Below are 26852 nucleotides of genomic sequence, written 5' to 3' on the forward strand. Positions count from 1 at the left end.
ATACCAGCCTCGGGTCACTGTCTGTGGACCTCCCACAGTCCAAAGATGTGAGGGTTAGGTTGACTGGCCATGGTAAATTGCCCCTAGTTTTGGGGAGGATTAGTAGGGCAAGTGTGTGGGGTTACGGGGATTGGGTGGGATTGCTGTTGGTGCAGACTCAATGGGCCAAATGGCCTCCTTCTGTACTGCGAGATTCTATGATTTTCCAAAAAGAACATTAAAAATAAACACACAAAACGCCAAAGGGCACCTAACAGTCAAAAGATGTGTTTTCCTGCATCTTCAAAATGTAATCATTCGTTGAGTCAAATAATAATTGATAAGGCAAAGGAGAATCAAAAAAGCTTCTACAAATACATAAAGGGCAAAAGAGTAACAAGGGAGAGAGTAGGGCCTCTTAAGGATCAACAAGGTCATCTGTGTGCAGATCCACAAGAGATGGGCGAGATCCTAAATGAATATTTTTCATCAGTATTTACTAGAGAAAAGCATGGATGTTAGGGAACTTGGGGAAATAAATAGTGATGTCTTGAGGAGTATACATATTACACAGAAGGAGGTGCTGGAAGTCTTAAAGCGCATCAAGGTAGATAAATCCCCGGGACCTGAAGAAGTGTATCCCAGGACATTGTGGGCGGCTAGGGAGGAAATTGCGAGTCCCCTAGCAGAGATATTTGAATCATCGATAGTCACAAGTGAGGTGCCTGAAGATTGGAGAGTGGCAAATGTTGTGCCTTTGTTTAAAAAGGGCTGCAGGGAAAAGCCTGGGAACTACAGGCCAATGAGCCTCACATCTGTGGTGGGTAAGTTGTTGGAAGGTATTTTGAGAGACAGGATCTACAGGCATTTAGAGATGCAAGGCCTGATTAGGGACAGTCAGCATAGCTCTGAGAGTGCAAAATCATGTCTCACAAATTTAATTGAGTTTTTTGAACCAAGAAGGTAGATGAGGGCAGTGCAGTTGATGTTGTCTACATAAGGTTAAATCTCACGGGATCCAGGGTGAGATATCTAAATGGATACAAAATTGGCTTCTTCACAGAAGTGGAGATGCCGGCGTTGGACTGGGGTAAACACACTAAGAGTTTTAACAACACCAGGTGTTGTTAAAACTCTTACTGTGTTTACCTTCTTCACAGAAGCCAGAGGATGCTGCAACTGTACAAAACTCTGGTGCGGCCCCATTTGGAGTATTGCGTACAGTTCTGGTCGCCGCAGTATAGGAAAGATGTGGAAGTGTTGGAAAGGGTGCAGAGGAGATTTACCAGGATGTTGCCTGGTATGGTGGGAAAATCTAAGAGGAAAGGCTGAGGGGCTTGAGGTTGTTTTCGTTAGAGAGAAGGTGGTTAAGAGGTGACTTAATAGAGGCATACAAGATGATCAGAGGATTAGATAGGGTGGATAGTGAGAGCCTTTTTCCTCGGATGGTGTTGGCTAGCACGAGGGGACATAGCTTTAAATTGAGGGGTGAGAGATATAGGACAGATGTTAGAGGTAGGTTCTTTACTCAGAGTAGTAAGGGCATGGAATGCCCTGCCTGCCGCAGTGGTGGACTCGTCAACGTTGAGAGCATTCAAATGGTTATTGGATAAACATATGGATGATATTGGAATAGTGTAGATTAGAGGGGCTTTAGATTGGTACCACTGGTCGGCGCAACATCGAGGGCCGAAGGGCCTGTACTGCGCTGTAATGTTCTATGTTCTATGATGGTTGTAGAGGGTTGTTTTTCAAACTGGAGGCCTGTGACCAGCGGTGTGCCTCAGGGATCAGTGCTGGGTCTACTGTTACTTGTCATTCATATTAATGATTTGGATGAGAATATAGGAGGCATGGTTAGTAAATTTGCAGATGACATTAAGATTGGTAGCATAGTGGACAGTGAAGAAAGTTATCTCCAATTGTAACGGGATCTTGATCAATTGGGCCAGTGGGCTGACGAATGGCAGATGGAGTTTAATTTAGACAAATGCGAGGCGATGCATTTTGGTAGATTGAACCAGAGCAGGACTTACTCAGTTAATGGTAGGGTGTTGGGGAGAGTTACAGAACAAAGATCTAGGGGTACATGTTCATAGCTCCTTGAAAGTGGAGTCACAGGTGGACAGAGTGGTGAAGAAGGCATTCAGCATGCTTGGTTTCATCGGTCAGAACATTGAATACAGGAGTTGGGACATTTTGTTGAAGTTGTACAAGACATTGGTAAGGCCACATTTGGAATACTGTGTACAGTTCTCGTCACCCTATTATAGAAAGGATATTATTAAACTAGAAAGAGTGCAGAAAAGATTTACTAGGGTGCTACCGGGACTTGATGGATTGAGTTATAAGAAGAGGTTGGATAGACTGGGACTTTTTTCTCTGGAGCGTAGAAGTCTGAGGGGTGATTTTATAGAGCTCGATAAAATAATGAGGGGCATAGATCAGCGAGATAGTCAATATCTTTTCCCAAAGGTAGGGGAGTCTAAAACTAGGAGGGCATAGGTTTACGGTGAGAGGGGAGAGATACAAAAGTGGCCAGAGGGGCAATTTTTTCCACAGAGGATGGTGAGTGTCTGGAACAAGTTGCCAGAGGTAGTAGTAGAGGCAGGTACAATTTTGTCTTTTAAAAAGCGTTTAGATAGTTACATGGATAAGATGGGTATAGAGGGATATGGGCCAAATGCGGGCAATTGGGATTAGGTTAGGGGTTTAAAAAAAAAGGGGAGCATGGACAAGTTGGGCCAAAGGGCCTGTTTCCATGCTGTAAACCTCTATGACATTGTTTAAATGCTGTAGTCACTCCTTACTGCAATTTAAACAAAAAAAAAATGTATAGCTTGTTACACCTCAGGGGTAATGGGACACCTGTCAGGACTGATTGTCTAGTGGGTAGGATTCAGCACTTTCACCAATGGTTTCGATACCCGGTGAGGGAATCAAGATTTATCAGACGCTGGATTAGGGGATTTTCACAGTAACTTCATTGCAGTGTTAATGTAAGCTTACTTGTGACATTAATAAATAAACTTTAAAAAAATTTTCAGTCTGACCCATGTGGAGGAAGAAAAGCAGAGGGAGGGGAGTAAATCAGAGCACCCTGCTACTGTGCGTCCCCAAGATGGCTTGTTACAAACCACTAAGTACCTGGTTCACAGCTCTCAGATCTGAGAAGAATGTGAAACAGGGACAATTTTCAAAAGGGTAGTCAAATCTTTCTGGAAAAAAAAAGCCGAATCTATCAAATACATTTTTAAAATTCTACATTTAAGTTAATCTGTGCCTGACATCATCATTGTTTACTTTTTACCAGGTTTTTAAAAAATGTGTGTATTATGAGCATATTCTAAATGAGATAGAGAATACATCAAACAAGACATGACAGAAGTACAGTGCCTGTAAAACTAGGATTACTTACACATTCATAGTCAGCACTGTAATCATAAACAAAGTCGCCATTTTCTTCATAGTCTACATAATCTCCAGTGTCTCTGGTTCTCAACTGAGGCTGTAGATAATTTACACACACAAAACCAATTAGCAATGGCATAGAGGAACCAGTTAAAATTCTATCTTTTTGTACCATTATCATTAAATGAGCCAAAGGCTATTTTTTTTCAGCATGAAAGTAGCATACATATTAACATAAAAATACAGCAATAATTACAATGTAAAGCTGGCACTAATCTCTGACCACAATTAGTTTATAAGTCATTATGATTACCCTGTACTTGTGCAGTGTATGGAGCTCTGTGCTTTGATTTGTTTAAAATCAGGGTTAATTAGCAAAAACCTAGAGAGTTCTGAATCTCCAAGTTAATGCCATCATTGATGAGTTCTTCCTTCCAGTTAGTGTTACGATTTTGGGCTTTCAATCATTATTAAAAGTTGAAAATTATTCAATTTCCACCCCCTTCATTTGTGAAGAAAGACCATCATTGATGGTGGAATGATTATCAGAAGTAAGCGTTTTGTTGCTCTGGGGAGGGGTGCCTTACCTAGGGGTCCCTCAGAGAAGAATACAGATGTTTTGCAGCTGTTAAGAGTTCTCAAATCACAACTTACTGTCAATAGTGACCAGGTCACCGAAGCAGGTCCATAATGTAAAGCTTTACATTATGGACCTGCTTCGGTGACCTGGTCACTATTGACGGCAAGTTGTGATTTGAGAACTTGGACAGCAGCAAAACATCTGTATTGGCCAGCAGGTGATTAGCTGCATTTCTGAATCTTACAAAAATACTAAGTAGATGGAGCGTCCAAAAAAAAAGTCTCCTCCATCTCCTGAGGTAATGTTTAAAATTATACCCAGAGCACTGTGATTGGATGGGGTTCAGTGACTCTAGAAGCCACTTCTTTAACTTTGATGCAGGGCTATCCTCAGCATTAGTGCAGTGAAGCAAAGAGGCACAAGTGTATTAGGCACGTTTGGCACCCTGGGGTGTTCACCACTGCAAGATTCAACCTTTTTACAAACACTAAAAGATAGAAGAATCTGTAGGATGCTCCTGTGTCAACCCATTTGTTTTAAATGAGTTCATGAGTGGCACAGTGATTAGCACTGCTGCCTCACAGTGCCAGGGACCCGGGTGACTGTGTGGAGTCACTTTCTCAGTGTCTGCGTGGGTTTCCTCCGGTTGCCTCCCACAGTCTAAGGTTGCGCAGGTTAGGTGGATTGGCCATGTTAAATTGCCCCTTAATGTCCAAAGATGTGCAGGCTATTAGTGGGATGGGTGTGTGGGGTTTCAGGGCTAGGGTAGAGGGATGGGGCATGGATGCTCTGTGAGAGTTGGTGCAGACTTGATGGGCTGAGTGGCCTCCTTCTGCACTTAGGAATTCTATGATTCTAATGCTGCCTTTTAAAAAAGAGGAACACCATTCAAACACATTAAGCATTTATCCAGTTTCAAACATTCATCTGGCATTACCTGCAACAGAAATTCTCAGCCTGAAAGCTGTTGTATGAACATTATAGGAATTGTTAGATGAAAATAGCCCCAGATCCATCTAATTTGCCTTCTACCATCCTGGTGCTTGCATTACACAATAATGGAACCAAGAGAAAGAACAACTCATCAGGAGCATGCTAGAGAAACCCTTGATGCATTTATGTGGAGCAGTGGTAATGTCACTGGACTAGTAATCCAGAGACCCAGGTTAATACACGGAGACATGGGTTCAAATCCCATCAGGGCCGCTGGTGGCATTTAATTAATAATCTGGAATCGAAAAGCTTGTCTCAGTAATGGTGACCATGAAACTATTGTTGATTGTCGCAAAAACCTATCTGGTCCTTTAAATCTGCCATCCCTTCCCCGATCTGGCCTACATGTGACTCCAGATCTACAGCAATGTGGTTGACTCTTAATTGCCCTCTGAAATGACCTAGTAAGCCAGTCAGTTCAAGGGCAATTCAGGATGGGGCAAAAAGAATGCTGGCCCAGCCAGCAGCACCACATCCCATGAAAGAATAAATCTTAAAAAGAGCACGAGTACTAGATTTCCCTCATGTCAACAGCTGATCTATGTGCAGTGCAGTACTCTGTATCTTTCACAATTTATTTATTTGTGTCACAAGTAGGCTTACATTAACACTGCAATGAAGTTACTGTGAAAAATCCCCTAAGCACCACACTCCAGCTCCTATTCAGGGATACAGAGGGAGAATTTGGCATGGCCAATGCACCTAACCAGCACGTCTTTCGGAGTGTGGGAGGAAACCAGAGCACCTGGACGAAACCAAAGCACCTGGAGGAAACCCACACAGACACAGAACATGCAACCTCCACACAGTGACTCAAGCCAGGAATTGAAGCTGGGTTCCTGGTGCTGTGAGGCAGCAGTGCTAACCACTGTACCACCATGCTGCCCAAGTATCAGTGTGAAGCAACACACATTAGATAATAGCACAGCCACCCTGTGTAACCGAGGCCCTCAAGTGATCACCTTGACTATGTCCCATTCCGAAAGACCATATTTGAGCAAGAAAGAAACCAAACACTCAGACACCTACAGACAACAAATTGTGTGGTGACTCTTTTTGAACTGTCTAATGATTTCAATTAAGAGCCCTTTACTTTTATTACTCCCTGAACATTTTTATTCTCAAATTTGGTAGTGATACCTACTGCGTTATGGATTGTGATCTTCCTTCTTTTTGGTCTGTAAGTGTAAGTGTATTCTCCACCCCTGTGTCTAGCCTCGTGCGATGCGGTACTAGATGAAATGTCATTTCTGTTCGGTAGGCACTCTTGTGGCAGGTTTGCTGCTGACTCATTGGTATTCATACCTGAAGCACTGTGAGGGCCTTCTGCTCCAGGTTTCTGCACTGAAAAGCAGAGAACGAGAAAAGCAAAAGCAGACAACTTTTTAAAAACAGATAAAAAATACAACAATTTTTTTTTTAAATGCGAGATGCTAAAAGTCAAGAGCCTCCATGCCTGTTCTAAATGAAAAGGCTGGCATGAACATGGAGGTGAACAGCCAGAACACTGCAGCGCACAGCACCAAAAGCTTAGCGGAGGCTTTGCAATATACTGGTCAGAGCACAGCTGAAATACTGTGCCAATGTTGGTTCATCAAAAAGGAACTGCACCTATTGGCGAGAGTGCAGCAAAGTAATTCAATGGGAAAAGTGGTTCAAAAACCTCAAACTAAAGAATTGTTTTTTTAGTTTCTTGCTGGGCTGGCCATTTGCAGCTGTTGGGGGATGGGGGCAGGGAGAGAGAGAGGCCTGACCTCAATTTTATGGGGCTGGGGAAGGCCAAGGGCAACCATGCATCCTTGCCCTAATGGAGGCCCTTAAATGGCCAATCATTAACCACTTAAGGCTGCTTTCTTCCCACCTGCCTGCAATATTTTGACTAGTGAGAGGAGTTCTTGGGTGGTGGGGTAAGAATTAATAGGAAATTAGTGAAAATGGTATTTAATATATTAAATAGATTAGAAAAAATGTTTATTCAATGATAAGTGATTCAAATAATCTGACAGTTAATCTAGTAGAGGCAACAATCATACGATATAGAAACAGTAGGCCATTCAGCCCATCAAGCCTACTCTGCTATTTAATACAAATCATGGCTGATGGGACACTTCAATGCCTTTTACACCCACTATCACCATAATCCTTTAGATATTGTTAGTCACACTCTGCTTTAAGTATGCACAGTAGCTAAGCTTCCACAGTCCTCTGAGTTAGAGAATTCCAAAGCTAAATCTCAGCCAGTTACAGGAATAGAAAGATGGGCCAACTGCGAAGAATACAGATGCATGCATGTAAAAACAACAAGTATGGTGAAGAACATTGATGAGGTACAAGCACAAATAGCAGCAATAATGTGGCTTAAAATTGGTGAGGACTGGGTGCTTATCATCCAGGATTTAATGTGTTCATAGAAGGGAAGGAACAAGAGGGGAAAGGCAACAGTACTGATCAGGGAAGACATTGTATGATTGGAAAGAGGATATCCTTGAGGTGGCAAGGACAGAATCCATTTGTTTAGAGTCAAGAAGCAAAAAGGAGTAAGATCACGCTACTGGGACTTTTCCTATAGGCCCCCAAATAGTAAGAGAGAGAGGGTAGCAGAGCAAATCTGTTGGCTCTGCTACCCTCTCTCTTACTATTTGGGGGCAAATCTATTGGGAAATCACAGACATGCACAAAAGCCTTAGAGTGGTGATATTTATATATCCAAAGATTCATCCGGATAGGGTTAAAGGGTGGGGGTGGGGGGGGGTGCAGTTTATGACTCGTGTTTGGGAGAACATCCTTGACCAATATATTCTTCGTTCATTGGCCCACCTCATTCCCCAACACCAGATCTTGAGGAACACTTGGGTAGGAGCGATCATTGTATCAAAAATGTTTAAACTAGTAATGCAGAACAGCAAAGAACAATCTAAAGTAAAATGTCTAAATTGGTAGAGGTTTGGATAAGGTAAACAGGGCAAGACTGTTTACATGAGTTGGTAGCATAGGGACAAGGGGACACAGATTTAAGGTTTGGGGCAACAATTGTGGTGGTGGGCTGAAAATGTGCAAAAACCCATTAAAAAAAAATATACTGAGTGATAATAATCTGAAACTCACATCCAGGAGGCTGGTGGAAACGGAGACATTAAATAATTTCAAAAGGAAATGGATAGGCACTTGAAATTTGCATGGCTATGGGGTCAGAACAATGAATGAGGCTGGTCAGTTTTCTCTGATGTGGAGATGCCAGCGTTGGACTGGAGTAAACACAGTAAGAAGTCTCACAACACCAGGTAAAGTCCAACAGGTTCATTTGGTAGCAAAAGCCACTAGCTTTCAGAGCGCTGCTCCTTCGTCAGGTAAGTGGGAGTTCTGTTCACAAACAGGGCATATAAAGACACAAACTCAATTTACAAAATAATGGTTGGAATGCGAGTCTTTACAGGTAATCAAGTCTTAAAGGCACAGACAATGTGAGTGGAGAGAGGGTTAAGCACAGGTTAGAGATAGAAATCATAGAAATCATAGAAACCCTACAGTGCAGAAGGAGGCCATTCGGCCCATCGAGTCTGCACCGACCACAATCCCACCCAGGCCCCACCCCCACATACCTTACCCACTAATCCCTCTAACCTACACATCCCAGGACTCTAAGGGGCAATTTTTTTTAACCTGGCCAATCAACCTAACCCGCACATCTTTGGACTGTGGGAGGAAACCGGAGCACCCGGAGGAAACCCACGCAGACACGAGGAGAATGTGCAAACTCCACACAGACAGTGACCCGAGCTGGGAATCGAACCCGGGACCCTGGAGCTGTGAAGCAGCAGTGCTAACCACTGTGCTACCGAGAACACTTCCTGTTGCTTCCTGAGCACAATCACCAGGCAAGAGTGTTCTCTTCCTGTTGGGGGACACTTCAGCAGTCACGGGCATTCGGCCTCTGATCTTCAGGTAAGCATTCTCCAAGGCAGCCTTCATGACACACGACAATGCAGAGTTGCTGAGCAGAAACTGAAAGCCAAGTTCCGCACACATGAGGACGGCCTCAACCGGGATCTTGGGTTCATGTCACACTATCTGTAACCCCCACGACTTGCCTGGGCTTGCAAAATCTCACTAACTGTCCTGTCTGGAGACAATACACATCTCTTTAACCTGTGCTTAACCCTCTCCACTCACATTATCTGTACCTTTAAGACTTGATTACCTGTAAAGACTCACATTCCAACCGTTATTTTGTAAATTGAGTTTGTGTCTTTATATGCCCTGTTTGTGAACCGAACTCCCACTTACCTGACGAAGGAGCAGCACTCCGAAAGCGAGTGGCTTTTGCTACCAAATAAACCTGTTGGACTTTAACCTGGTGTTGTGAGACTTCTTACTCAGTTTTCTCTGCAGAGAGCTGGCATGAACGTGGGCCAAATGGCCTCTTTCTGTGCCTCTGACTAAGATTCCAAGTGGCTTTTTCTTGGATTCTTGTAAATATGGCACTTTCAAAGACAGAAGGGTAGCTGATTGTAAATCAACATTCTTATTTACCATAAACTACAGCAGCGAGATATCTTTTTTGGTTTTTCGCTTGTGACTGATCTTCAGTAGTAAGGGATGATGATCCATTCGGAATGTCCACCATTTCAGCTCCATTAAATATCACAGCTTCTGTATCATCTTCTACCTTAACGCTAAGGTATGAATCTGCAGTGAAATAATAAAAACACTACAGTACAAACTAAAGCAAGTGCTATGACAACTGTTTTAGATTGTTACAGTTGTGTTTCTCTACATACAGTACGCTTACAAAACCCTGGAATGTAATTCAAAACAAAATGGACAAGATTCTTACCACTGTCTATAATAAGCAGGTAGATCAAGCTCTGTGCCAATCTTCTCCTGTTCAATTTAGAATGGCTGGAATGGTTCTAAACATTAAATTCCTTTCATAGAAAATTAGGTCAAAAATTGCACTTTAAATAAAGATGCAAGGCACTCCTCCCATGATATGGAACTAAATTTCTTTAGGTTTTCAGTTGTCATAGCTGTTGTAGGAAATTGGATTGTACAGAATCTGCTGCAGTCAAGTATTCACTGCTTCCAATAACCTCTCCTGGGATTGTCAGATTTTCTGATTCACTAGTTGGGGAAGAAAATGTGTGCCTTACAAACAGCAAGTTCTGTCATGTAAAAACTCTGAAAATCCTGAAGCATTATGTGTCTTCCCCTTTCAGAAAGCGGAGTTTTAATCTTGGTCTCTGATAAGAGGAGATCGCTCCTCAGAGAGGCAGGGCTCCTGTTTTAAATAAAGCATTGCTGAATGTCACCATAGTCCCCGAGGACCATGGGCTGCTCTCCCTTTTGAGCGAGAGCTGACTGGTGGTTATTTAACCCGAGGGTCACCACACCTCAGCTGAGGCCTTCATGGAGTTGAACCCATGCTGTTGGCATCACTCCATGTCACAAACCAGCTGTCCAGCCAACTGAGCTATAAGACCATAAGACATAGGAGCGGAAGTAAGGCCATTCGGCCCATCGAGTTCACTCCACCATTCAATCATGGTTGATTTCAACTCCATTTACCCGCTCTCTCCCCATAGCCCTTAATTCCTCGAGAAATCAAGAATTTATCAATTTCTGTCTTGAAGACGCTCAACGTCTCGGCCTCCACAGCCCTCTGTGGCAATGAATTCCACAGACCCACCACTCTCTGGCTGAAGAAATTTCTCCTCATCTCTGTTCTAAAGTGACTCCCTTTTATTCTAAGGCTGTGCCCCCGCGTCCTAGTCTCCCCTGTTAATGGAAACAACTTCCCTACGTCCATCCTATCTAAGCCGTTCATTATCTTGTAAGTTATCAGATCTCCCCTCAACCTCCTAAACTCCAATGAATATAATCCCACGATCCTCAGACGTTCATCGTATGTCAGGCCTACCATTCCTGGGATCATCCGTGTGAACCGAGTGTATTACTTGAAGACAAAAATAATCCATCTCCATCTGCTTTTTTTCTTGTTTCTGCACTCACTGCCATCACACATTATTTTACCTGGTGGTTTCTCATAAGAACTAAGAGCAGGAGTAGGCAATTCAGCTCCTCAAGCCTGTTCCACCATTTAATACAATCATGGCTGATCTCATCTTGGCTTCATCTCCACTTTCCCACCCATTCACCATAGCGCTTCAAACCCTTACTAATTAAAAATCTGTCCTCCTCTTCCTTAAGTTTACTCAGTGCCGGCCACGCTCTGGGGTAGTGAATTCTAGAGAAGTAATTTCTCATCATCTCTGTTCTAAATCTACTACCCCTTATCCTGAAATTAGGATCTCTTGTTCTAGATTGCCCTACTGGAGGAAATATCCTCTCCATGTCTACTTTGTCAATTCCCCTTATCATCTTGTACACCTCAATTAGATTTCCTCTCATTCTTCTAATCTCCAGGAGGTATAGACCTAAACTGTCCAATTTTTCTTTGCAAATCAAACTCTGGGAATCAATCTAGTGAACCTTCTCTGAACCGTCTCCAATGCAACTACATTCGTTCTCAAGCAAGGGAACCAAAGTTGTGCACAATATTCTAAGTGCAGTGTCACTAATGTTTTGTACAGGAGCAGCAACATTTCGTTACTTTTATATTCTATTCATTTAGCAGTAAATGCCAAGATTCTGTTTTGCTTTTATAGTCATAGAGGTTTACAACTTGGAAACAGGCCCTTCGGCCCAACTTGTCTATGCCGCCCTTTTTTAAACCACTAAGCTAGTCACAATGGCCCGCGTTTGGCCCATATCACACGATACCCATGTAACTGTCTAAATGCTTTTATCTGGGAATCAGGTAGGAAATGGATTCACTAACTATCTGTTCTCTGCCACTTCTGAACAATTATCAGCCCCTGTAGTTCTCGAGGAGAAAGTTTGAATACACAACTCCAGAATAAACCAGCCACATGCCTGTATTTGCACCCACATAAGTTCAACTATTTAAAAAAGTTTTGAAACATCTATGTTGTTTTTTTCAGCTTTGTGCACTGATCTTAAGTGAAGAATGAATGGTTGCTAAAAAAAAAAGCATGAGGAACTTAACATAATATGCTTATTGATTTTGTGGTCCTTTGCTAGTTTCTAATTTAATTAAAAGCGTATTGACCTAATCACTTAGTTTTTCACCAATTATTCACTGTTCAATTCTACTTTTGATTAGGTCACTTTTAACCATTGTTGAGATGCATTAGTTTGTTTTCTAATGGGGGAAAGTGAAAAAGTGCTATTAGGCATTCAAAACAGTGCTCAGGAATTGTACCAACAAAAACAGGTGACCAGACATCCGTTTCTCCAGATGGACTGATTATGAATGCGTGGCTGAGCTCCAAAGATAATTTCGTTCAGCAAGGAGTTTGTTTTCATGAGCAATTTGCTGACATAGTTGCCTCGTTTGATTTACATCTTTACAAGGTTACTTTGCATTTTCTTTGTACTCTTTCTTTCAATGTCTATGTTTATTTGTTCAAGAGGTGTGAAGTGTTACAAAGTTTGTTATTATTACTATAAGGGTTATCTGTTTGACACTTTGAGGGGCTTGTAAGAGCAACAGTTCTTTTTTAAAGCACAATTTTGAATGGGTGTTTTTTTCCCCCAGTGCATTTTAAGACTTGCTATTTGTTGCATAGTGGATACTGGGTGAATGGGTATTCAGAACCAAGGTGGGCTTTCTAACCAACCCCCCATGGCACTCACCCATTTCTCTGGCTACTTCAGAATTGCTTCTGGGCCTCATTTGATCCTGCCCCCGGAGTGATAATACTGCATACTCCATTTTTATGGAGTGCAGAGTCCAACACACCATGACCTCTCTACAATGTTACTGAGGCAGGCGAGGCCTAGGGCAACCCACCCTCACCACAACTGAGGTCCTTAAATGGCCATTAATAGCTACTTCCTGCCAGGCCTCCATATTAGGGCCAGCAGGCAGAGGTCAGGGATGGAGTGGAGGCAGTCAGCAAGTCACCTAGTTCAGGGAAAGAAAGGGGTGGAGGCGGCCTCGGTCACTGGCCCCTTTCCACATCAGACAAGTCAGCCCCAGGTGCACCATTCCCCTACCCAGGGGTTTCCATCCAGTCAATTGAATTCCATCCATTACTCCAGCCCCGTGCGTTCATCCCTGCAGCAAGACCCCTGCAATTACCTGCACCCTGGCGATTGTTGTAGCCCCAGCAGTGGCCACAACTCCCAGTGATGACAAGATTGGTCCAACAGCTCTCAGAGACTGAGTGAGGGACAAAAATCCTGCCTACCTCCAATTAACGTTCATTGGAGCACAGTTGTGGTGATGCATTCCTCGCAGACTCTTCAGGTGGTGGGGCAGCAAACCCTGCCACCCATACAACTCTGCCCTACGTCTCCTCCCACCATATTGTTAATTCTCTCTCCTGAGAAACACGTTTAATTGGCTCTTGAACTCAGCTCTTCATTCTGTTTTTATGGTCTGTTATTCCACATCTATGAATGAAGACTTTTGCCCTAGATAGCTTTGTCACTTCTAACTAATTAATTAAAAACTTGTGCCTCCTGGTATTTGAATCCTTTAAAAAAGTGAACAGTTCAAATGTTTCCAGTTCCCTTCAGATTCATTATTATGATCCCCATAAAGACTGCAAACATTGAAAGAGAAATTCAAAACACTCATTATTTATTTAAAGAATTAAGCCACAAGATTCCCAGTTTAAAACAAAAGAATTTTACTGTACAAGAATCAAATAAAGCAAACACTACTAAGATCAAGTGTAGTATCGACATGCTGTACTTGGTTGAAGTCATTAGGTTATATTTTAGCTTCATTTGAAGCCATTTTTAAAAGCGGAATCTCGGCCTTTTGGCTAAGATGCAAATGAGATCAAGTCTTGGAGGAGGTGCAATGCCTACTCCAATCAGCTTGGCTCGTGTAGATCAAGCCCAAGGCAGGAGGTGAGAGCCCTGTCTTGTCAGCTTGGATCGGGAATGTCTCAACTTGTTGAGACTCTGAACTGGACTTGATTTGATTGAATTGGATTTAAAAAAACACAACCACAAAATAAAATTCTCAACTGAACCTTCTCTTTTTCACTATGACTTACTACAAAGTCTCTGGCTACTTATCAGGTACTTGAAGATTCTTCATTTTCTTGGGGTAAACTCCAAACTTTTTCAGTTGCCATCTAAGGTCTGGGACAAATCAGCTCAAGTCTGAACTTCACTTTTAATTTCTGCATAGCGACTTAAACTAAAATTTCAAAACACCTCTGCTTACTAATGATACTATTCTTCTATTCCGATTATTACATCATTCTTGGTAAATTATTTTCCTTCTGATCTTGGGGCTTACACACCAACTTGATTGCTCCAGCTCCAAGTCTAACCTACTTGTTTCTGTAGAAAAACATCCAGATAAAATCCACAAACATGTTTTTAGCATCTTTAATCTACATCAATAATTTAAATCCTTATTGAAGTAACTGTACACCTCCTGTCCCTACCAAGCTCAGAGGTGGGTCATCCATTGTTTTAAATTGTCACTTCCAACTCTGACCTCATGAACTAAACATTAACTAAACTTTGAACTACCATTACTCGAGACGATCTGACAATTTCTAAAGTCCATTACCTTACCCTTTACAAATTTACTCTCCCCAAAACAAAAAACTTACCTCTTAATGCAAACCATGAAATTAGACAATGATGACAGTTTGCTTCCAAAGAAACAAGTACAGATACCTTATCTTATTTCTAATCTAAAATTCCTGACAACCAGACTCATCGTTGTTGCTTGCCTCTGTACTAGCAGTCACAAGCTGTTTAGGGGTAATTCCTACAGACATTTGTCAATTCAATACTAGAGTATTAGGCAACAGCACAATGTCATTCAATTTGAACATTTGGCAAGAGTTGTAACGCGATGTTTTTCCAAGTTCCATTATTGAAGCATAGTCAGTAAGTTAGTTTTAAAAAAAGGGAAGTAGATAGTGGTTTCTCAAATGAAAACTATTAAAAGAATTGTGAAGTGACCAGGAGGATGGGACTACTCTGAATGGTGTGGAAAGGCACTGGAACAGGACTGACATGCCAAACGACCTGTATCTTGCATTTAACCTCTAGTTTGACATTGCCGATAGTTTTCATGGAAGAGACTTCAGTTACAAATTAGATTGAGTGCCAAAAATAAAAGGCCAATATTGGCCTTAACACACTGTCATAATGTACTGCTTTTTGTGCAAATAAATAGTATTTTTTTTTAATTGGCTCATTATTTTGAAAATGCCTGTTTTGTTGGAGCTTAGGGTGCATGTTTGGACAACCTTTAATGAAATCCTTGACCAATTAATCATCAACACACAAATGGATAACTGTTTATTATGTTTAACAACAGCACAAGTAAAGCAATTCACTTGCAATGATTAAACTAAATTTACATCTTGCAAAAATACATTTGGGGCACATTCTGTGTTACCAATATATCTTTGGCACAAGGCAATCAATTTGTTATTCTGTCCTCTGGTTTACACTTTTCCTTCACTGTAGATCATAGAGGTGGGGAGGAAAAGAATAGGAAGACCAATTTAATGCAGTATCCACCTAACTTGTTCTGAAAGAGTGTGAAACCACTATGCTGCACAAATTTGTGAAAATCTGACAGAAAAATTAAAAGTAATTTCATTCACAATTTAAAAACCTCAGGTTTTCTCCCCCATCACAAAGGGTGAAAGCATGAATAAGAAAAACTAAACCCCAATGAATCGGGATAAAGTTGCAAAACAAAAATCATTACTTATCTGGAAGATTGCCAAGGCGGTAATATAGGGATTTTTTAAACGCTTTTAATTAATAACATTGAATTATTGAGAGAACTCAGTAGGTCTCTGGATTACGAAGAAGTTGAGGACTATGCCGAATAGGGTTCATCTTTGAAAAAGAAAATATGACAGCTTCCTGTTTGAGGCAGTTCTCATTCAGCTGCTTCTAAACTTCAAAGATCCAATCAAAGGCAATTGTTTAAATCAAAGTACATGATTCTGAAAAGGCTCCAGCTCAGTCTTGTGCAACTCACTGGAGCATTTTTATTACTGAAGGAAATTATGTTGCTAATTTAGACAGCCAGTTAATATGTGCTACAGCACACATTGGTTTCTCTTCACTACATTTAAAGATTTCTGAAGGTAACAAGCCCTCTAATTAAGGTTGTTCATTGCACAGGGTTCTGCCTGGGAATAGAGGAAAAGCGTCGAGCAATCAGAATACTTATGGAGCCCTGGTGTAGCACTGCAACATCTGAAGGCTTTATTGGAAAATCGCCAGATGATTAGACAACAAGCACTGACGCAAATTGCAATAAATAAAACACGAAGGCGCATCTGTACAAATATAGATTTTGGTATAAAATAAATTCACTTTAAAGCCAATGCTGCAGTTCCTGAACCCAATGCCTTCTCTTTACCACTGTATACTTTTGAACCCTCCCCAGTCTCTTCAACCATTGAAAGCACTTTTATGCTACAGGAATTCAAGATTGGCAAGGGCATATTTATTATAGCAAGGTAGAATTTTAAACCCCATTTTTATTGCTAAGTAGATGTACATCAATTTAGTGTCAGCCAGAAGGCAATTTTGTTAGCTAGCTTGAATCCTTAAGTAGCTATCCTGATTAAAGTGATCTCAGGAATTGGTCACATAATTGTGAGGTTTCCTTCTCAATTGGATGTTACCTGAGTATTTTCATCATTTTCTGTTACTATTTCACAATTACTGTTAAAGCCTGTCTGTCTTGTATTTCAGAAATTGCAGATTTTCTGCAGAGGATCATCTGTGGAGGTTCTCTCCAGTCAGACTGAACCATGCTGAGAACTGGAGGCATAGTGAGTGCTGGGTGTTGTGCTTGTCTCATCAACTTGGAGTCTTAGATTTGGGAAGATCAACTTTAATTCTGAGAAGAACATTAATTCTCAGAAAGGTACATGCCATGGTTGGAACGCATTACTTACTTGCATCTTTTTTTTGTTGCAAGTATTATTTGTCTATGTTAAAAACATAAATTTTCAGTAGCAAGTTTCTCAGCTAAGAAAGCCTGTTTAAAAAGATTTTCAAAACTGGTTTGAGATTTCACATTAAAAATTACTTTCTGGAAATTGCTGACTGCTGTCTGTTAATTTGCACATTGCAATTCAGTCCTGTTGTGATTTGTTGCTATTTTCTGAACATGAAATTTCAATCAATAAATTGCAACAGTGGCACATAAATGTGTAAAAATATATAATTCAGGAAAAGAATTGTACAAATGAAGTGCTCAGTGTGCTGGAGAATGTACTGCTTTATAACAACAATGTATCGTCAGGACCTTGCAATGACTAAATCAGTTCACAAGAAATAGGAGTAGGCCATTCAATCCCTCAAGCCTGCTTTACTATTCAACTAGATCATGGCTGATCTTGTACCTCAGCGCTATTTTCCCACAATGTCTTTAGTTTGTCTGTGAAACCTTGCTATGGACAAATTGGCTGCCATATCCAAGTACAAAACAACAGTACCTAATTACTCAAAAAATAAACTGTTTGCTGTAAGGATGTGACAGGCAATTTCCTTCTTCATATCTGGGGAAAGGATGGTGGGTTTAGTAGCACTTGGTGTGTGGACCTATGGTGTTTCAGTACTGGGTTGGAAATGTTGAGAACTTGGAGTTTTGAAGCCTAGCAGTTGAGAGTCTGGGATTTGGTTCTTCTGATGATAGTTTCCATGGCTTGGCAGCAATGCTGACACGTTCCGAGATGCTTGAAGCAGGGTCCTTGGGGTTTGGTTGTACTGAAGGATACTTCATTAGAGCATCCTAAAGCAAAGTATAACACTGAACCAAAAGGTTGGTCAAATGGGTAGCGTGTTGAAGGACTGTCAGAGAGACATAGGGAGAGTAATCCAAAGCTTGGGACAAAGGCAGCTGAAGGCATGGCAGAGCAAATAATATAGAGGATGCACCAGGAGCCAGAATTGGAGTAGCAGGGATATCTCGGAGGGCTGTAAAAGCTGGAGGAGATTAAGTAAAGTTACCATAGTCCCAGGTGACCATAGGTTGGTGATGATTTAACCCGAGAGAGTCACCACATCTCAGGCAAGGGGCAAGGTGGAGAAGGCAGAACCTTCATGAATAACCTCAGCCAGTACCAGAATGAACCCGCACTGTTGGCATCACTCTGCATCACAAGCCCACTGTCCAGCCAACAGTGCTAACTGACCCCCAGGAGGAGATTACAGAAATAGGGAGGAGCAAAACTGTGGAGAAACTTGAAAACCAGGATGAGAATTTTCAAATCAGAGTGTTGCTTCACCGGGAGTTAGGTTCGCGAGCACTAGAATGATGGGTGAAATGGGACTTGCTGGAGTTAAGACACGGACAGCAGAGTTTTGGCCTCTTTTAAGGTCAAACCAAATAAACAAACTCAAATTAAATCAGGACAAAGTAAAAGGGGCAGCTCCCCAAAAGGGGAACAGCCCGAACAAAAATCAAAGTATCAAAGTAGGGGCGGCATAGTAGCACAGTGGTTAGCACTGCTGCTTCACAGCTCCAGTGACCTGGGTTTGATTCCCAGCTTGGGTCACTGTCTGTGTGGAGTTTGCACATTCTCCTCGAGTCTGCGTGGGTTTCCTCCGGGTGCTCCGGTTTCCTCCCACAGTCCAAAGATGTGCGGGTTAGGTTGATTGGCAATGCTAAAAAAAAAATTGCCTCTTAGTGTCCTGAGATGTGTAGGTTAGAGGGATTAGTGGGTAAATATGTAGGGATATGGGGGTAGGGCCTGGGTGGGATTGTGGTCGGTGCAGAACTCGATGGGCCGAATGGCCTCTTTCTGTACTGTAGGGTTTCAATGATATTGATGACCTTAAGTTTATGGAGGGTAGAATATGGGAGACCAGCGTGCACTGGAACAGCTGAGTCTAGAGGTAATCAAGGAACAAATGAGGGTTTCTGCAACAAACATGTGGAGCCAGGGGTGAAGTCAGGCAATGTTACAGACATAGAAGTAGATGGTGTTTGTGGTAGTATTAAGCGGCTACATGGGTCAGTGCAGGCTATAGAATAGGGAAGGAGGGGAACAGAATTACTTCTTATCCTATACCTGATAGTTCAGAAAACTGACTTTATTTCCAGTGTTATGCAGATACAATTAGAGCACAAAAGGCCAAGACCATGTATCAGGGCATCAGACAGACCAGAAATTGGTTGAGGTGAGCCTCATGAATGTAACAGAGAGAATATGGCATATGTTTGTTTGTTTACTCAGGCCCTGATTGTTCATACTGATTTTCATTGTTGTAGTTAACTCCTGGTGTGCGCGATTAAAATTCATTAGAAATGTTTGGCATAACTTGCCAATGGATGTAAATTACACTGTTCAGGAAATTCAAGGCCCTAATGACACTGTGCCAGTTTCAGGGAAACAAGTAATCATGTGCATGATGGAGTATTCATTCAATGACATTGGTGAAGGGTTTGACAGCTTTGACAAAGGGTCATCTGGACTCAAAACATCAGCTCTTTTCTCTCCTTTCAGATGCTGCCAGACCTGCTGAGATTTTCCAGCGTTTTGTCTTTTGGTTTCAGATTCCAGCATCTGCAGTAATTTGCTTTTATATTTATTGGTGAAGGGTGCATGGTCACTCGCATGCCATCGAGGAATTCTGGAATCTCAGGGAATTTGGGCTATCTGTATCATATTGGTTTTACTGATTTATGAAAATACCCATACAGGAAACGCCTATCCTCAGTAAGAATATTACTGTCACGCAATATCTTGGAAAGGGCATCATGAAAGATTGTCAGGAACTACTACCCTACTGGTAACATGGCTCTCAATAACCGGAGCCCATAAGAGTCTGGCTCCACACACACAAGTTATTATTGCTTGTGTCGGAGAACTAGATAGCATTCAGGAGAATCACAGCCGGTATTTCCAACGCTATTTGGTCCTCAGGGCCTGAACTGAAGAGACATTGAGTAAGCCTACAGCTATTTGCATTTGTATAGGGCATCTTTAATGCAGCAATAATATTGCAAGAGGTGCTATTAAAAGAGCTGTTGAAAGTTGCAGAGCGCTGTAAAGAGATTAAGGCGGGTGAATGAATGAAAAGAGGGGGGAAAAAAACCTGCATTTATATAGCACGTTTGAAGACCCCAGGTCGTCCCAAAGCGCTTGTTGTCAACAGGCAGGTTTCTCTATGGAGCGACCAACATTGCAGAATTTTGAATTTATGTTATACGGTTTCGCTCAGATTTCAATTCTACGCGTAATTGCAAATAAGAAATGCGACGAAGATCCTATATCATGAACTAAATACCTCCTGAAGATTTATATTGCATGTATTTTCACATTTGAAAAATAAATTCAAAATATGCCCATTTTGAAAATGAAAGAATCGTTTCTAAAGAAGCAGGGTGAAATTAGAAAGAGAGGAGGAAAAAAAACACCATTTCTGCTTCTAGCTGCCGAACTTCGCAGGAACGTTAGGTTCCTATTCAGTTGCTGAAATGTGGACTGTCGCATCTATCTTCCGTTGAGGCAAACTACATCACACATTGCCTTTGTTAGACCATTGAAAGATCATGTGGTCGCGCTACAAACTCCAATGGGGCGGGCAATGGACTGGAACGCCCATAGTGCGCCGGTTACAACAACAAAAAATGCAAGGCGTATACAGCATCGTGCCGTTCCGAATAATTCTTGTAAAAAAACGCATCTATTTTATTAACCACACACATGTTGTGTCGGGGGAGGGGGGGGGGGTTGCCAAACTGAGAAGGCTGGGATTGGTACACAAAGCGAATAGATGGGTGTCCAAACGCTGTCACTCTATCTGTCTGAATGAATGGGGAAGGGAGCAGCGCGACCGCCACATTGTTACATTTCCATTGTTTCCATTCCGAATGAAATCCACCAGCGCCCGCAACGTCACAATGATCGACTTGGAACCCGACCAGTCCCGAGCGTTCGAACGGTGCCAACGTTCTGAAATAGAACGCGGCGGCGCTCGGAGCTCCAATGGGAGGCGCGCGTGGGCGGAATGCCGAGTACTCCCCCCTCCTCCTCCTCCAGCGGCAGCGCTCAGCGTTTGCGTCCGAGCTGCTGAGAAAACGCCCTTTAACCGTTTCCGGGCTCCTCTCATGTTCTGGATTGCATAGTAAATATACACAGTGCGCTGAGCAAAACCAGCATTTTTGGCAATGTGGGGGAAAAAATAAACACACAATTAATAAGGGAGCGCAACTGTAAGCTGGCCTTACCGTTTGTGGCCGACATTGTTGAGTTTGCTCTGACGGGCTGCTTACACCAGTTTGTCCCCGGCTGCTGTTTACCGTCCTTTTTCCAGACGCCGCTCGAATGGCGCTTTAACGGAAGAGAGACACTCCAAAAAAAAACCCTTTTGTACACTCCGTCCAATGACAGCGACGCGACGTGAAGGCAACAGTGCGCAGCCGTTCACTCCCCACCACCGACAGCATTTGACAAACGCCCAGTCCCCAGGAGTGGGAAAGGCAGCCAAGTGAAAAAGCCCTGCTCATTACCCAAATGCTCTTTAGTAATCAGCCACTGATCCACTGCCAAAGAAGCGTTTGAAGCAACGGTCGCTCACTTGGTAATTATTCTAATACACCCGTTGCCCAATAATGTCACTGCGTTATTACGCTCGCAGATCCTTTGACATCAGTTTTTTTTTCACTGATGAGACGCTGCCAACGCTTGCAGCGTTTGTGGCGTCAGGAAATACAGCTCAAAAATTTAGAAGTCTTGATTATTGAACCTGGCTTGAATATGCATTCAATAAGATAATCTCAACCCTTTTCAGTTGCAGCATCTCAAATTGCTGAAAATAGGTCGCTTAAACTTGTAAAATTTATTGGCGAAGTTAGGTCTGGACCATCGGCCAGCCGGATTGTCACAAATTTCCGCGTGGATCTTTTATCAATTACTTAAATCTGTCCTCTGGTTCAACCCTTTTGCCGTTTCTCCCAACCTACTCTGCCTTATAATTTTGAACACCACTGTCAAATGTCTTCCCATCCTTCACTTATCTACAAAGAAATAAGCCCAACTTCACCAATTAATTTAGGTAACTGAATTGTCTCATTCCTGGTACTATTCCCATAAATCTTCATGCACCCTCTCCAATGCTTCTCTAAAATGTGGTGCCTAAAGCTTTTGATTTGGTTTGATTTATTATTGTCACATGTATACAGTGAAATGAATTGTTTCTTGCACGCTACAGAGACAAAGCATACCATTCATAGAGTACATAGAGGAGAAGGAAAGGAGAGGGTGCATAATATAGTGTTAACAGTCATTTGATTTGATTTATTATTGTCATATGTAGTAAAATACAGTGAAAAGTATTGTTTCTTGCGCGCTATACAGACAAAACATACCATTCATAGAGAAGGAAATGAGAGCATTCAGAATGTAGTGTTACAGTCATAGCTAGGGTTAGAGAAAGATGAACTTAATATAAGGTAGGTCCATTCAAAAATCTGATGACAGCAGTGAAGAAGCTGTTCTTGAGTCCGTTGGTACATGTTTTGAGACTTTTGTATTTTTTTCCTGATGGGAGAAGGTGGAAGAGAGTATATCTGGGGTGTGTGAGGTCCTTGATTATGCTGGCTGCTTTTCTGAGGCAGCGGGAAGTGTAGACGGAGTCAATAGATGGGAGGTTGATTTGCGTGATGGACTGGGCTTCGTTCACAACCGTTTGTAGTTTCTTTCAGTCTTGGTCAGAGTAGGTGTCAGAGTATGTGTATCACATACCAACCTGTGATACAGCCAGAAAGAATGCTTTCTATGGTGCATCTGTAAAAATTGGTGAGAACCATAGTGGACATGCCGAAAGAAAGCTGGATGCAATACTCAAGTTGAAAATAAACCGATGTTTATAAAGGTTCACTATAATGTATATGAGGGCGGTATGGTGGAACAGTGGTTAACACTGCTGCCTCACAGCGCCAGCGATCTCTGTTCGATTCCCTGTCTGTGTGGAGTTTGCACATTCTCCCTGTGCCTGCGTGGGTTTCCTCTGGGTGCTCGGGTTTCCTTCCACAGTCTGAAAGACATGCTGGTTAGGTGCATTGGCCATGCTAAATTCTCCCTCAGTGTACCCGAACAGGCGCCGGAGTGTGGCCACTAGGGGATTTTCACAGTAACTTCATTGCAGTGTTAATGTAAGTCTATTTGTGAAATTAATAAATAAACTTTAAAAAAACTTTTATGCTCCATGCCTCAATTCGTCAAACTCAGGATCCGATATGCTTTTTTAACTGCTTTCTCAAACCTGCCCTGCTGTCTTCAACCTTCAGGTCCCTCTGCTCCTGTGACCCTTCTGTAAGCTTTACTTTCCATTACCTTTCCTTGTTTTTGTGACTAAAGTGTTTCACTTCATATTTCTGTGCATTCAATTTCACCTGTCACCAGTCTGCCCATTTCTTTAACCTGACAATGTTCTCTTGAAGTCTATCACTATCCTCCTCACTATTCACAATACTTCCAAGTTTTGTATCATCTGCAAATTTTGAAATTCTGCCCTACATTTAGGTAATTAATATGGATCAAGAAAAGTAGGGGATTTAATGCCGATCTCTGGATTTCAAAATCAACAATTATGCATGTTGTAATTCATAATAGACAAATATGCTGCTTTCTCTCAGGAAAAGTACAGGATCACAGAATAACTACAGGTGAAGAATATCCACAAAATACCTGACAATCCTTCTATTTCAGTTTCCATACTCCATGCATGTGTGTGAATGCTTCCTGGTGTATCAACCTTGCATTTACTGTTTCGAATTTTGACTTTAGAAATTGAACCCAAAATATTCTTGATCTGCTTGTCTTATATTTAAAAATGCTTCTTCTCCAGGCTGAAAAATCCAGATTTTCCCTGCCTTTCAGAACAAATCAGAACTTTAATTTTCTAATAACAGAACTCCACACACCAGTTTAAATCATGACTTTGTCTGACTTGCAATCTTCCCGGTTAAACTATGGGATTCAAAAATTGCAATGCTCTAAGTTGGACTACTAAGATCACTGGGTCTCTTTCAACTCCATCTTTAGCTGTTTAAAACCATTCCTGGATGAATTTGACACATTGCCCTGTGAAATTGACTGTGACAGATTTGAGGGCTGAAATTGATAGGCTGTCAGATATCACATCATTGGCCTCTCTCGTAGGCAGATCCTGGATCTCGTAACATCAGGGGTCTACCTTTACAGCGCTATTCGTAATCATAGTGTTACCAGGGGGTTGCACTGAGTAAAACTCAGTGATAAATGAACTGGATACTCTCATTTGCAAGTGCTTCCAATATATCCTTCTCTGGCTTTCAAAAAAGTTGATCAATTATCATTTAGCGAGACAGTGAGAAATCAAGGAATGGATTTATTTTACTGATTGCAAGTGACTGAATCGGGTAATGCATTCTGAACTATAACTGACTTTGTAATGTTCCCTGCAACATCTAAACAAAAGTAAGCCTGAGAACCCTTCTTAAAATTTTCTCTGGCTAGTACGTCCAATTTTTCTGGAGTGAGCCTTTGACCCTCTGACGATTTCTATCTTTTGCCAACTCGAGCAGAGAGCGGTCCTGAATCTGTTCAATAGTTCATACTAGCAGTCTGACTTCTGCCTTTCTCTCTGTCCGAGGGCTAACCCAGTGGGGTTGCCGGTTAAACTAACCACATGCACTTGTTGGGGTGGGGGGGAGGGTGTGGCAGGGGTGGGGGAGGGGGGAGGTGCTAGAATCTGTACCCTGCTGTTTGCCAATGAATAGTGCATTGCAATTCCAAAAGTCCCAATGATTTCTGAGACACCCTCCATTGTCTCAGGTCATCGAGCTGCTGTGCAGAATTTTAATTCTTGTGAGCTACATTTAACTTGGTAGTAATAGGTTAAAAAGAATCATCAAGATATTTGCTTTCCAAACAAAAAAAATGACAATTTGGCAAGGATTTCTCCAGTAAAAGAGAAAAGTTGCTGGCTGATTGTGACCCATCATGAAGAAAAATTTACATTTTTATAGCGTGATCACATCTGAATCCATCCCAATGCACATTGTAGTCAATGCAGTACTTTTAGAAATGTCACTGTTGTAACACAGGAAAGCTAGCAGCCAATTTGAACCCGGGTCCCTGACACTGTGAGGCAGCAATGCTAATCACTGTGTCACTGTGCCACCCCGTCATGAGTCATATTGTCAAGCTGTCATTCAAATCTCCACAACATTGTAGTTGGCAATCAAGCCTAAGCACTGCATGAAAATAACTAAACAGTTTGCAGTTATCAAAAGCTACAATTAAAAAGAGAGTTAATGAAATCATTCTGAATATATTTTGGAAATCTTCAGACTGAAAAACAAGATTTAGTACATAAGGCATCAAATATTACATTAAATGTTTTCTATGCTTGAAATATCTGTAAAAGCATTTTCAATTAGAGTCATATGCCCTTCTGGAAAGACTGGGATGTAAGTTAACGAATAATAAAACATTGTCAACTGAAACAGTTTAACAAATGAGAAGGCTGTATCTTCCGCTCTGCCTGTGTCCACAGAAACCAGATTTCTTTCTTTTATGTTTGACAGCAAGATTGATTATTTGCAGATTGTACCAGGACTGGCTTTTCGTAAATCCACCCTCCCTCTAATTCCTTTGCATCAAAAAGACTGACAACTTCGACCGTAGTTAGGATCTGTTGTGTCTCTAAAGTGCTTTCAGTCCATCTGCTGATTGTGGAAACACAAGTGAGAGCTCATGTGAAAAACACAATTACACAAACCACATTGGGATACTACTGTTACATCCTGAAGGACTAGATTCCACGCACCGTTCTGAACATAAATGGAGACTGCTAATGAGAGTGATTGGCATTGTTGAACCTGCAACTGCCTCTTGCTGATTGATACATTCCTGATCTTATTTGTTTAGTTATGAATTGTTGCTATTATATGGCAAGAGAATTTGAGACAAGTGATGCATAATCTGTATGTTAATCAAGGGAGATAAAATCTATCTTCAGCAAGTACTGGGTTAGAACAGTGTCCATTAGCATTACTGTCCAATGTTCCTTTGCATTCATCTTAATGCAATGGAAAATCAGATGGGACATATCAAGCCTGCCTTATTTGCATCCTTGCTGAAGATGAATCTCATCCTCATACGTATGACAGACACAGGGTACAGGATACATATAATTGGGATACCCATGCTTACTTCTTGTCTGTTAATCCCTGTCACTGAATTTAAAATAATGAATCAAAACTGAGGAAGCAGCAGACATGTGAGTTGAAAGCAATGGATTTGGTTAGAAAACTAGCACTGAGAAACTACTATGGACTGATAAAAACAACCAACCCTCAATGACAGAAGAGTAAGAAGTATAATGATGAGTAGCGTAGATTGTAGCATATAACTACAAAGGTAGATAGATCAGGAGCCCTTGTGACACAGTGGGTAGCATTCCTACCTCAAAACCAGAAGCTCCAGGTTCAAGTCCCACCCCAGGACATGATGGCCATTAAAGTATGTTCATGATGTGGCCAACAGGTTGAGCGTCAACCTGCAAGGTCCTTCCCGCACACACAAAAGGCAGGCGATAAAAGTAGAAAAGAGTCCTGGTCGGCCATGCTTTATGTGGAATGGCACACCTCAAGTTATAAGCCTCTGGTGTCAGGCTAGTGACCTGTTCTAGCTAAACCTCACAATGCAAAGCAGATGAAAGTCTGCCTTGTGAACCACTGGGTGAGACAAGAGAAACAACAACCATCAGTGACTGGAAAAAACTGTGGCAGATGGATTTCAATATAGTCGTGAGGTCAGCTGCTTTGAGCTGAAAATGTGTAGCTCAGAACATTTTC

At 41.8% G+C, this 26852-nt stretch overlaps 1 protein-coding gene across 3 annotated transcripts in view; it reads right to left on the reverse strand.

Annotated features, from left to right (window-relative positions):
- LOC144506366 (uncharacterized) overlaps positions 1 to 21650 on the reverse strand; it is a 62363-nt gene extending 40713 nt beyond the window's left edge. For all 3 annotated transcript variants that reach the window (XM_078232379.1, XM_078232381.1, XM_078232380.1), the window contains exons 1-4: positions 21237 to 21650; positions 9494 to 9649; positions 6108 to 6307; positions 3398 to 3487 (exon numbers count right to left, since the gene is read on the reverse strand). In XM_078232379.1, the coding sequence (XP_078088505.1) occupies positions 3398 to 3487; positions 6108 to 6307; positions 9494 to 9649; positions 21237 to 21252 (462 nt within the window). In that variant the 5' untranslated portion in view covers positions 21253 to 21650. The remainder of the gene's footprint in view (positions 1 to 3397; positions 3488 to 6107; positions 6308 to 9493; positions 9650 to 21236) is intronic.
- Positions 21651 to 26852: the final 5202 nt, after the last annotated feature.

The sequence above is a fragment of the Mustelus asterias genome, chromosome 17, assembly GCF_964213995.1.
Source record: "Mustelus asterias chromosome 17, sMusAst1.hap1.1, whole genome shotgun sequence".
NCBI classification, from domain to species: domain Eukaryota; kingdom Metazoa; phylum Chordata; class Chondrichthyes; order Carcharhiniformes; family Triakidae; genus Mustelus; species Mustelus asterias.